Source organism: Meleagris gallopavo, chromosome 6 (assembly GCF_000146605.3).
Source record: "Meleagris gallopavo isolate NT-WF06-2002-E0010 breed Aviagen turkey brand Nicholas breeding stock chromosome 6, Turkey_5.1, whole genome shotgun sequence".
Lineage (NCBI taxonomy): Eukaryota > Metazoa > Chordata > Aves > Galliformes > Phasianidae > Meleagris > Meleagris gallopavo.
Genome location: NC_015016.2, coordinates 13234842 through 13248113, shown reverse-complemented (window position 1 = coordinate 13248113; position 13272 = coordinate 13234842). Strand labels below are relative to the sequence as shown.

The 13272-nt window shown below is 44.0% G+C and overlaps 1 protein-coding gene across 1 annotated transcript; it reads left to right on the top strand.

Moving 5' to 3' along the window:
* Positions 1-1047: 1047 nt before the first annotated feature.
* On the top strand, positions 1048-3484 carry LOC104911367 (supervillin-like). Its single transcript, XM_010712472.1, has 3 exons — positions 1048-1194; positions 1938-2093; positions 2212-3484. Exons 1-3 carry the CDS (start codon positions 1063-1065, stop codon positions 2296-2298), a joined length of 375 nt encoding a protein of 124 aa, XP_010710774.1. The 5' UTR covers positions 1048-1062; the 3' UTR covers positions 2299-3484.
* The last annotated feature ends 9788 nt before the right edge of the window (positions 3485-13272 follow it).

The following is a 13272-nucleotide window of genomic DNA, read 5'->3' as shown; positions in this document are numbered from 1 at the left end:
CATAGAGCTTTTTCTCTACTGTTCAATTTCATGCTAACATGCTCTCTCTAATCAGCTTGCTACCAATACCTGATATTAAGCCAAGCTTGCATTTTGCAAGCTTACTGGAACAACGATGTCCAGCCGTGTTCTCCATTTGCATTCAGCATAGGTGTTGCATCAGTGCTGTGGGGTGCTCCTTAGCAGAGGGTAGGTGGCCACGTTCTTTCAGATCTTCCCACAAAAATGAAGACCATATGGTGGAGACTAAACAAAGTCTTCTTTAGCAGATTGATATTGTCTTGAGTAAATCCTAATTTGTTAAAGATGCTCCAGAATTACATATGGAATTTTGCAAGAAGATACAGCTTTCAGAAGCGAGGTTGTGTGATACTGCTCTGTTAGTTTCTCCTGATTCTGGACTTGGCAACATGTTCAGCTTTTCTATCTTCTGTCTGCAAAAACAGTCTGATTAGAGTGATTTGTTTTAACCCAACTAAAGAGAAGGTACAATATTTTTTAGAATGATAGCTCCTCCCCGCCCCGACTGCCTGTCTGCCTCTTTCCAAGGGCATTTGAGTTTGTTGGTGCTTTTGAATCTTTGTGGTATGAATTCATTCAACAGGGCCTTTATTCAGCTGTTCTTGGTGTAATGACTTCAACCCTTTCTCTTACATGGCATCACTCCTAGACAGGCCTTATCGCCATATATAGTGTTCTCTCACATATTTTATACAAATTTAAACATCAGCAGAATTTGCCACCTAGCTATTGCAGTACTTCTTTTTAACTTTCAGATCCTGTTCCTTTGAATTTGCTGTGACAAAATGACTATTCAAATGTCAGGATCCCAAGTTGAGGACAGTTTACACATTCTCACATGTCAAAACACCAAAAACAAACAAACAACAAACAAAAAACAACAATCCCACGTTAGAAAATGCCCCAATATGTGTAAAAGAAATCATGATAATATGTATTCCTAATGCCTCAAATTACTCATCTACCTACAGGGTAGTTCTTTTTAGCAGATGATACCAGGAAGTGCGGTACCACTTTTAATTTCTCTTTTTTGTGTTTTGAATGTTTTTAGGAAAAAATGTAAAGAAGCCCCCAAAATCCTATCTCATTCACGCCGGCCTAGAGCCTCTGACCTTCACTAACATGTTCCCAAGTTGGGAACACAGGGAAGACATTGCAGAGATCACAGAAATGGTAAATACTTTCACAGTGTGCACTGTTTCCTATTGCTAGTAATTGTCTTGTGTTGCCAGTAACATTGCTATTTTGTGATGTCAAGCCCCAAAACCCAAGAGCGAGCCTATTAAAGTGTGGTTTAAGAGTCTGCACAACAACCTACAACATAGCCAAATTTTGACTGTGAGCATGGCTATCAGAGGCATTCCCAGTTCTTCTTCGTGTAACTTCTCACGCTGTTTTTTGTTAAAAACAGGGCTGGAATGAAATGCTGTTTGAATCTTCTCGTAGAAACGGTTGTTAGCATTTAGCAGAATAACTGTTTCAACTTTAGGAACAGGCAGCAACCTTCAGCTCTGCCCCACGAAGCATGAACTTCCCCAGCACAATCACAGCTGAATTACACGACTGTTTTAAAAGCCTTCATTGAAGGGGAATCTCAAGGCAAATCACATTTGCTTCTTGGTAAATCTTCTGCAGCAATCCAGAGAGGAAACTGCTGGATTCATGACTAAACACAGAAGTTGACCTTAAGCTGAGATTCTTAAAGTGCAGGAATTCCTTCTGCAAAGTGCAGACATTACTGTGGCTGTGAAATGGTTGTAGGCAAGGCTGGTAGGCAATGTGCAGACCTACAGGTACAGCTCTGTGCTCTGTGAGCCAGGCAGTGCAGGTTGATCCCATGCGGTCCTCAGAGTGACACAAGCAGCTGATGGTTTCAGCACTGTGATCCTGAACTTAGTTTTCTTTCTCTCCCATAGGATGCTGATGTTTCTAATCAGATAATCCTTGTAGAAGATGTGCTGGCCAAGCTGTGTAAAACTGTGTATCCCCTAGCTGATCTCTTAGCCAGGCCTTTACCTGAGGGAGTTGATCCTCTGAAGCTTGAAATTTATCTTTCAGATGAGGACTTTGAGGTAAGGAGAGAATGGGTACACTGATGCTCTGTGTGTATCTGTCTAACCTTGCTGTTAAGTCATTTGATGGTTTTGCTGCATGCCTTACTAGTGGTGTATCCTCTTGTTTTCAATGCAGGTTGCATTAGAGATGACAAGAGAAGAGTATAACGCACTGCCATCTTGGAAGCAGGTTAATTTGAAGAAGGCAAAAGGACTTTTTTAAGCCGTTTCTATTGAATTGAGCACCAAAGGGATGTCCGTTTTCACTTTCTATGCCCTTTAGCAAAACTGTGCTCCACATTTACAAAATAAATAAAGGTAATCTGAAATTATTAGTGACTACCTATCTGGAGGTGTGTAATATTGTAAAAGGCCAAGAGAACTCTTTGGAAATGGAATTTTCAATTTTGACTTTGAAGGTTATGTTTAAGCTCAGCTCTCCTATGCACTTAAACAGTAGTTTCTTCAGCTACTGCTGTAGCTGTCCTCTGGCTATCTCCAATACTTGCCATTTTTGTTTTTGAAGAAGTTCTCTTTGTAAAGTGTTATTTTGTTAGTTTGTGGATTACAAAGAATTTATATTTATATAAACACATAGAACAAGTATGTATTTAACAATGCAATATATATTCACTTTCAAGACTTTAATGTCAGAACTACAGAACAGTAGCTGGATGGCAGTTGCTTGTACTGAATTAGCTATACCACCAATATGTATCTCTTGCGCATTCTGAAAAGTTTCTCTTTGCAATAGGCAATGAATTGTTCTCAGTGCTGCTTCAGGTGCTAAACTGAACAAAGCGTTTGTATTTATAGCATGGATTTCCTGAGAAACTATGCGAATCAACCTTTCTACTTTAATATCCAAAAATGTATAGTGCCTTGTTTTTTGTGTACAGTTTATATACAAAAAAAGATTGGTCTGCATTTTGAAGATGGCTCAGAATGGTCTCCTCTGTTACTTTTATAATAGTAGAAATAAAAACATCTCAGTTTCTAATACTTGTTGTAAACATTAAACGTCTTTTGTGATATAAGAACTGAAAGTAAAAGCTTCCGAATAAACCTCTTAGCAATGCTCTGACTTGTCATTATTTTGTACTGTAAACTGTACAAATTCATTGGAATCTTCCATGATGTGGTATCTTATCAAAGATATTTTAACCTTACGAATCTGCAGGTGTTGTACAGTTATCATTGGAGAAGCAGAGAATGTAGAAGAAAAACATTGTATAAGATAAAATTAGTTTGTATGACACTTCCATGCTGCATGTTGGAACCATCACACAATTCCTGTATCCTCTGGTTGTGGTTTTATACATGAAACTAAAATTATTATACAGACTTTCAACCTCTGAAAACCTTTTCAACCTTTGTGCAATTGGGAGTAAAACTTGAACTGAAAAAGAGTACGGCATTGTGTCCATTCTTTCCATAAGCACCGGAGTCAAAATCACTTTCTTTCAGCTACTTAGGATACTGAATAGAGTAACTGGTGGAAAAATGATCATAATTTGAGATGTTTTACAAGCACCTATGTACAATCAATGAATATACATATGCTATAGTATACCAAAGAGCCTGGCTACATAGTTATTACACTAAAGCAGAAAAGATAGGATGCTTACCCACTTACTCTCACTTATGAAACTCCAGCAGAGTGGATCTCCAGAAGAGATCCTTCCCCACTGGCAGTCAGCTCTTAAATGGGTCTAGGAGAGGTGCAGCCAGGCTCCACCCCTTCCAGCAGCACAGGTGAATTGCCTTCACCTGTGCTCCTGTGGCTGACTCATTGCTCTCCTCAGGCGATCAATTAGAGGTTCAGACTGTGATTCAGCAGTTCTCACACACTCCACCCTCCACAGAGTGAACCAGTGATCAGGTTGTCCAAAGGGTAAGCTTTTCCTAATACAGAGATTTGCTATATCGCAATGCTTATACAATTTCCATCGTGACACATGTTGGTACAATTCTAGATGAGTGACGGTCAGTGAACATTCGTATTCTTCGATGTTACTGGAGGCATGTGGTCGTGAGTTGCAGGTCCATCCTATGTTCCATCAGTCCCATGTACACCATCAGCAGGTGTTGCCCATGATCTGACAGTAACACTGAAACGCTTTGATTATATTTCATTCGTTCTGGTGAGCCTGAAGGCTCGAAGACTTACAGGGAGTAATACAGAGGTACTAGGAGGGGAAGGTCTGCTCTCCAGGGCAAGATAGAGACTGTGTTTCTATCCTGGGTCAACACTTTGGCTTGTATAGGGGCACATCCTGGCCGCCTGTACCACACCTTCTAGCCAGATGTCTGCAGCTGCATAATAATATCAGGCACCAAAGGGGGTGTCCTGATCTGTCATAGGGACAGGATGGGAGCCCCTTTAGCAATGAAGATTGGAGTGTTGACCACAATATCAGTAGGCCATGTACCTATTACTGGAGTGACTATTGAGCCTCCCACCTCCAATAATCTCCCCCAAGGTGCAAGTAGGCCACACCACCTGCAGGTCCTACCTGCACCTTCCAAGGCCATTTTATTCTATGGGTGTCTGGATCTAAATTCTCAGGGGCAGGGAGCAGAAGATCATTTTCATTACCAATCTGGTGTCTTATCTGATTATCAGTGCCTGTAATTTGGATCCTAAGCAGGGTAGCACATGTTGCCTGCAACATTCTCAGGGCCCTGGGTCTGCCATCTCGGGGTCTTTCATTCAGGTCCCGCAAGGTTTCACAGAGTCTTTTCATCCACCCCTGCAGGGACTGGGAGTCTGTCTTCAGGGCAGCCTTAAGAATACCATTATAACATTCAATGAGGCCTGCCCCCATTGGATTATATGGCAGGTGGAATCGCCATTCAATGTTATTTTCTTCTGCCTAGCATTGTATCATTGCACCAGTAAAATGAGTCCCTTGGTCGCTCTTGATGACTTGAGGTGTCCCATAGGCAGAGATCAGTTTAGTGAGTGCCTTGATGGTATATGCCTGGTTTGCTTTTGGCACTGGATAGGCCTGCAGTAGCCCACTTGCAGTGTCGATGCAGGTCAAGGCATATCTCACCCCCTCAGACCAAGGAAGGGACCCAATGTAATCGACCTGCCATCGCTGGAGACGATTGTGTCCTCTAGCAAGATGGGCTGTTGTTTCAGGCAATGATCTTGGTCTCAGAGCAAGTGTTGCAATCCCAGCATGCCTGGACGATATCAGGTAGCTGTACAGGCAGTCCCCATGCTTTAGCAGTTGCCCATATGGTCTTTTGTCCTGCATGCTATAGCTTCTGATGGAACCAACGGGTGATGTTCTCAGATGGTGTATTCTCAATCCATCGAACTCAGGCTAGCATGTTGGCTTCATCCCAGTGACTGTAGGGGCTGATGGCCAGAAACACAGTAGACACATACAGTCCTGTGTTTGACTGTATTCCATATGTCTAACCACATGTCCTTGTCCCAGATCAGCCAGGCATAGGTAGTCCATTCCTGGGTGGCCCACTGTGCAATCTGAAGAGTGAGCCCCCGGTACACAGCCCAACTATCTGTACAGATACTCAAGATACCATCACCAAGTTCCTTGGTTATAACCATCCACACAGCTCGCAGTTCTGCCCATTGGCTGCTCTGACCATTCCCCTCATCAAACCAGATTGTCTCAGGGAAGGATGGTATGCTATTGCTCTCCACTTGCTTGGGCTGCCCTTGCTGAACCCATCTGTGTACCAGGCATCCTCAGGGATAGGATATTTTCCCCTCCTGAATGTGACTCTTCTCTGGTGGAGAGACCAGTGTTTCTTTTGGTGCATTACTGTGATATGTCACCAGGTCTAGGATCTTCTGAAGTTCTTCGTTCAAGGGTGATGAAGACAGACTGCTCCTTTGGCTGAGATAGGCAACCCATCATGCCATTGTTTGTGCTTGGGCCACCCCTGTCTTAGGAAGGTGGGTCAGACCTTTCACCCACCCCTGAATCGGCAGAGTGGTTTTAACTAAAACTTCAGCTGTTTGAGGCTCTACTGCCTGTAATGCAGAGTAGGCAGCCAATAACTGTTTTTCAATCATACTGTATCTTTCATCTGCTCCATGCCAGACCTGAGACCAGAAACCAATGGGGGGGTCCAAATAGAACTCTGGTGTTGCCACAGGCCCTAACCAAAGCCATCTTGAGTGACGTGAACGTCCAACTCGGTTGGGAGGATAGGATCAAATATACCCAATGCCTGGGCTTGTTTAACTGCCAGTTTTGCCTGTTGGAAAGCATCTTGTTCTGTTTTCCCCCAATCCCATAGCTGTCCCTTTTTTCTGAGCCTGTACAGTGGCCTTAGCAGCTGCGCTAGGTGAGGTATAAAGGAATGCCAGTAACCCAATACACCTAGAAACTCTTGCAGCTGCTTCAATGTTGCAGGGACTGGGAACACCTGAACCTTATCTACAACAGCACTGTGTAGTACTTTGGTCTTTCCTGACCAAACCACCCCCAGGAATTTTACAAACAGGCCTGGATCTTGCACCTTTTGGGGATTTATAGCCCATCCCCTCTGTTGTAAATAAGCGGTTAATGAATCCGTCGCCTGTCCTACTGCCTCCATTGAGTCAGATGTCAGCAGATCATCAATATAGTGATACAGGTTAACATTATCAGTTTTTTTCCAATCAGCCAGGTCACGCGCCACTAGATTGTGACAATACGTTGGTGAATGCACATACCCCTGTGGCAGGAGCTGAAAGGTCCACTGCCTGCCTCCCCACGTAAACTGATCTTGTGATTCCTCAGCAATTGGGATACTGAAGAACACATTTGTTAAATCTAGGACACAATGATAGGTTTTTAATCTCCCTACTCAGTGTGTCCATTAGGGAGGCAATATTGGGTACAGCCTCATGAATAGGCGGCATGACCTTATTTAATTCTATATAATCCACCATCATTCTCCACGTGCCATCCAACTTCCGCACAGGCCATATGGGGGAATTATATGGGCTGTATGCAGGTCTTATAATGCCCACTTTTTCTAATTCCTGCACCGTTTTTGATATTTCATCCTGCCCACCTGGAAGTCTAACTGTCTTACGTTAGTAATCCGGCACAGTTTCGGCAGGCAAATAGGCCCATGTTTCACATGGTCTCTTAATATTGCCTGCACCGCCTGGATACTAATACATCTCTGTCAAAATCTGAACTCTCCCACAGTTGTCTGGAGAGCCAGACCCCATAGAATATCTATGCCCAAGATGTATTCCTGGACTTGGACAATAGATACCTTATACTCCCGGGGTGGGAGATGCCTAACCCTCAGTTTCGACCATGTTTTGGTGACAGGAATAGTCTGTCCCCCAGAACCACCAATCACCACTCTGTCTCCATCAAATTTGGTCAGATCTCTGTAGATAATTGATGTTACTGCTCCAGTATCAACAAGTGCCATAACTCTGGACATTTTTCCAGGACCAGAATATTTTCAACTCCATGAACTGAGCCAAAGTCAAGTCTTTAGTTTCAGGTGGCTCAGGCACTGTAGCCTGAGACACCTGAGGGGGCTTCTTTTTTCTATTGGGAACAATGAAATCCTCATCATCATTGGTACACTTTCTGTATCTCTTACCCTTGGTTTCTTAGGGTAATTCTGGAATCTCTGATTGTCCTTCAATCCACAGCTGAAGGAGGATGCGACTAAGCTGGCAGTCAATTTTTGCAAATTGGACCCCAGCCTGAATGAGATCATTAAACATTTGTTTTTGCAAGACCCTTACGAGTCCTGACTGAGGATTCTGCACAGGTGGCCTCTCGGTTTTAACTACTGGAAGCACCTCTGCTTCTTCAACTGCTCAAATATCACGCCTAGTGCACAAATGCTCTATCTCCCCCAAATCAGCTACTATCTGGGCAGCCTATTGAATCACAGCCTTCGAGGCCAACAGGGGCTTTAATATGGAAACTAATGTCACATATGGGTGAGAAGGGGCCTGCTGTAAGATTAAATCTTGCATACCTGCCGAGAACTTTACCATATCTGGGCTTTTAAACTAGTCCTCATATATCGCTTCTCTTACGCCCAGTTCACAAATATAATTTTGAAGGTCCTCCATGGAGGACCATAATCCTGTGTTTAATGGAATATCTGATTTGTTTGGCCAAACCATGCAACATGTTGTTGCCATTAACCAGTCTATTACTGAATGGTTCTCATTGTTATACTGAACAGCAGCATACAGTCTCTGTCTGAGGGCAGGGTGTACCATCATGGTGGCCAATTTTGATACTTCTGGCCCATTAACCATGATGCTTTCCACCTCTGAATCCCATAATTTAAGTAACCACATGGGTACACTTTTTCAGCCTCTGCCGAAATCACTGCACCATATTCATTAGTCCTGTTGGTGTATATGGCCTAGCCATTAAGAGTAAATGCATTTGGGCAGGGGCCATTGGTCAGGGGGCACCTCTGCTGGTTGATCTTGTACTTGCTTTGTCTTTTGGGTTATAATAGGATGGAGTTCCAAGGAATCTGCCACAAGTGGAACCTCTAAATCTAGAGTTTTTGTTTTCCTGTTCAACCAGGTCCATTACTCCAGAGGTGTAGTTATTATCTATTGAAATATTGCAGACCTGACCTATCAGGGAATCTAAAGTTGGTCTTTTCCCTGTTAATACATTAAGTTCCCATTCTAGTTTTTCAGTACAATCTTTTAATATCTGATTTTCACTTTCTAAGGTGTCAGCTCTTATCTCAGCTTGATTTAAAGCATTTAAAGGTGACCATGCCACCGTGGAGGTAGCTAACCGCCTTTCTTTTGTAGTTAGAATGTCTCCGTCCAATTCCTGGAAGTATTCCATCATGTGGAATGAGGAAACATTCCCCATAGTATGCAGGGAGCCCCATTTCTCAACTACAGTTGCTAATTAGTAATAAGGAGAACCCAGAAAACCTGGGATTTGTCCAGGGATCATTTTATTTAAAGGGGTGATGTTCTGCCCCCAACCCATTTATAGAAATTCCACAGAAAGGACATAGTATAAAGCATATTTGGCCTGCCTGGCTCACCAAGTGTACAATCAATGAATAAACAGATGTTACAGTATACCAAAGAGCTTAGCTACATAGTTATTACACCAAAGCAGAAAAGATAGAATGCTTACCTGTATCCTGGACTCACTCATGAAACTCCAGAAAAGCAGATCTCCAGAAGAGATCCTTCCCCTCTGGCAGTCAGCTCTTAAGTGGGTCTAGGAGAGGTGCAGCCAGGCTCCACCCCTTCCAGCAGCACAGGAGAATTGCCTTCACCTGTGCTCCTGTGGCTGACTCAGTGCTCGCCTCAGGTGATCAATCAGAAGTTCAGGCTGTGATTCAGCAGTTCCCATACAGCCTGGCATTTCTGTAACAAAAGTCTTGAAATAACAAATAGAGTTCAGCTGCTGTGAGATATTACAGGTGAATTTTCAGAACTGGCTGGATTTTTTTATGAAAGTTTCTGTCAAGAACTAAAAACCACTAACCTAATAAAAGGAGAGCAAAGATATTTAGAGCCAGGGTCCTTCCCACATAGCATTTAATCTGCTAGATCCTCAGAAGTCCTCAGCTATGTCTTCTGGATGGGATGCACACTTAGCTTGAACGTGCAGGGCTTCATAGCAACAAGATTATCGTTTAAGCTTTGTTTCCAATACAGTCATTGCTGTATTCATGGCATTACCTAAGTATTTCTGCACTTATATATTTTCCTCTTTCACCTTCTCTGAGAATAAAATTAAGCAGGAATCAAGTTTTGTTTATTCATGTTCAGTCTATGCTGTGGGGCTGGCAGATTCCTCTGTTTTGATTTTCTCCAACAGCTGATTTGCATAGCATGATTGACCTTGTTCTTCCCTCTGTCAGGGTAGCATCATTTGCTTTTGATTTTGAAAACACTATCAGCCCTCCAAATGTCACTGAAGGGCAGCATCCACCTTTGAAGCCTTTACAAACTCAGCTAAAAGAGGAGGCAAGCAGGAACAGAGACCTGCAGGCAGAGAAATGTAATTCAGTGGTGCCAGCTTTTGGAGTTTCCACAGCGCTTACGCGATTTGGTATCTTACAGCCCACTTTCTGGAACTGGGGCAGAACGCAACTTCTTTAAGTGCTTTGTTCCTAACTTCGTATAGGAAGGCTTCAAAAGCAACTCGAAGGTGTGGAAGGAATGCAAATGTTTGTATTGTCCTTATATTCCTGTTATTTATCAACATGCTTTCCTGAAATGCAAAGCTGACAATGGAAAGTTAGTGTGAGGCCTTGGACAGAACGGTCAGGTTATACTTCAACTTTTTGCTAGCATGTCTCTTCACTGCAGGGATGCTATTTATGGCTAGAAATTGGAAAAGGCCGTTAACATCTTCTTGAATTGTTTTTACAGCCCTGCATAGGAAATAGAGCTGAAATAGGGTTAGTCTGAGTGTGGGGGGAAGAAGGGAGTCTGTTTGTTTGTTTGCTTAATGTTGTTTGCTCGTTTCAAATAAGCTCCCAAAAACACAATGTCTAGGTTGAATTGAAAGGCCAAGTACCTGGGACACTGTGTTTGGAAAAAGCCAGTGCCTTGAACACGACTTTCTGCATTTTCCAACAGTCTGGCTCACAGCTTCCAGGCCTTGAGCCAGGATTCAGAGTCTTATCTCCTATGGTTTAAAACTCCTCAATCCTGACACTTAAAAATATTTTCTTTGATTACACAAACATTCCTGCACGTGTAAGGATTTGTTAGCAGAGAAATGGGCTGGACATTTGACATATGAGTATGAAAAAACTGCAAACAAAATGGAAAAAATTGCAATACTCATAGTACTCAGTCAGAAGAGAAGGGAGAAAAAAAAAAACAACTCATCTTTACCATTCAAGAGATCTGTGGTTGATTCTGTGAGTCCAAGATGTTGCCATGGGTAAATAAACATTTTTAACCTTCCCTTTGAGATCAAATATGGAGATAAAGGAGCTTGGAGTGCAGTGCTTGAATGACTGGTTGGTTTTCCCTCCTCTGGTCCCATACTTACATGCCCTGTTATTTGATGCTGGTTTTGTGTTCACAGAATCATAGAATATCCCGAGTTGGAAGGGACCCATGAGGATCATTGAGTCCAGCTCCTGGCTCTACGCAGCACCACCCAAAATCCAAACCCAGTGTCTGAGAGTGCTGTCCAGACACTCCCTGAACTCCAGAACACAGGGTCATGCCCACTGCCTGGGCAGCCTGTTCCATGCCCACTGCCCTCTGGTGAAGAAGTTTTCCCTATCCCCTTCCTGACCCTTCCCTCAAGCAGCACCATGCCATTCATTTTGTGCAGTTTGTTTGTGTAATACTTTTGGGAGTGTGCAGCCAAGTGGCAGCATTCCCTCAACCTATAGCTGGCAGGCCTGCCTGTGGGAGGATGGCCACATGCCTCCTCCATGTTCCTCTGCAAAAGGGAGAGTGCCATGCACTGCGTGTGCATCATCCTCCTTCCTGCTGCTGGGTGGCTTTGCCTTGGGCCATCAGTGCAGCCCTGCAGCCATGCAGGCATACAACAGGCTGCCTAGAGAAGCTGTGGATGCCCCATCCTTGGAGGTGCTCAAAGACAGGTAGGAAGGGCTCTGGGCAGCCTGATCTGCTGAGTGGCAGCCCTGCTCACAGCAAGGGTGGAACTGGATGGGCTTCAATGTCCCTTTTTAAGCCAAACCATTCCATGATCTACATTTTCACACTCCTCCACCCCAAATGTTGTGCAGACCAAGGGGTGAAGATGGCCCTGTTCTGCTTCTGAAGCCACAATTCTCATGGAGAGTAACCTCACAACCAGAGGTTCACATGCAGTCCTGCCTCACAGATCAGTTCCTCTCAGCAGGACCCTGGATTGCAGCTGATGTAAAGGTTTGTAACTCTTCCCTGCTTTGTGCCACCTGTTAGTCTGCAGTAGGAACCTATTTCCACAGTAAGGACTAGGTTGGGGAAGAATTTCTTACATCCTATTGCTAAAAGGCACCATATTTATACAGCAAGAACAGATTTGCTTCCTTTTCTCTCCTCACAGTTAGCAAGGAAGGGGACCTGAGTCAGACCCAGCCTGACTACCCACACCAAGGCTGCAAACATCATCTGAACAACCTCACGCTTCTGTTTTCTCCTCTTCCAGGACCCATCCTTGGGACCAACCACTGTGTCCATGAGCCAGGGACAAGTCCTAGACAAATGCATTGCTGGGGGAGCAAGGGGAGAGAATGAAGCAGCCTGTAACATCTCCACTGTCCACCTTGCTCAATGATACCCAATCCGAAGCTGTTCAGCTCCATTTCACACTGAGTGGTTGCATTCACTCAGCCCTGCAGCCCTCCGCTCCCAGGCTGTGCTAATAAGCATGTTACTTTCCAGTGGCAATCACTGAGCCACTTGTGCTGTGATAGCAGCACTCATATCTAATCCCTTTAATTTAGATATTTACTCTGCAAACTGGTGGCTGTTTACTCATGTGGTTATTAATTGCCTCTACATGGGCAATGAGCATGCAGCAGCCTTGCCCCAGCGATGGCAGCGCTGTGAAGGATGGTTCCCACTGTGTGTGCTGCACCTAACGCTGCCGTGGAAGTGGTAACACTTTATTCCAAGTGCCTCTGTTCTCACGGACAGCATTGTTCTTTCTGCACTTTGAATTGCCTGTAATTTACAGACAGCAAAGTAATTGATTTGGCTCAGCCTACCTATGGGGACAAGGCAATATTTTATTCCTTTACTTCTATGGTTTTTTTGAACTTAAGTTATTCATGCAAGAAGTCACCAAGCAAAATCTACACTAGTTCTAATGCTGTTTCTAACTCCAGTTGTACCTCCGTTTCATGGAACCCTTATCATTTGGATGCACATTTGCGATGGTTCTTTTCCATTCCGGAACCTGCGTGCCGATACCTCAGCACACAGAGCAGCGCAGTGCTTGTTTCCCGACCCCAAGTTCTACAGCTCAGGAAGGACTGGGATGCTGTGGAAGCAAAACTGCGCTACACCACAGAAACAAAACCCGGCCATTCAGCACACTCACCAAAGGAAAACTAACAGAAACAGCCTCAGGCTTTGACCTTATCCAGAAGCCGCTCGTTTACACAGTTTCCAGCAAACCAGACTTAACTTTTGCAACGGTTTAGGTTTTGATAGAGCTCTGCCAGCCCGCGGTGCCCGGGCGGGCGCACAGGAGTGCTGCGCAGCAGCGGGCAC

Coding starts and splice junctions, on each gene's coding strand:
- LOC104911367 (XM_010712472.1), top strand. CDS start 1,063: ATGTTTTTAGGAAAAAATGTAAAGAAGCCCCCAAAATCCTATCTCATT. Junction 1,195..1,937: donor TTGCAGAGATCACAGAAATG/GTAAATACTTTC, acceptor TCTCTCCCATAG/GATGCTGATGTTTCTAATCA. Junction 2,094..2,211: donor TTTCAGATGAGGACTTTGAG/GTAAGGAGAGAA, acceptor TTTTCAATGCAG/GTTGCATTAGAGATGACAAG.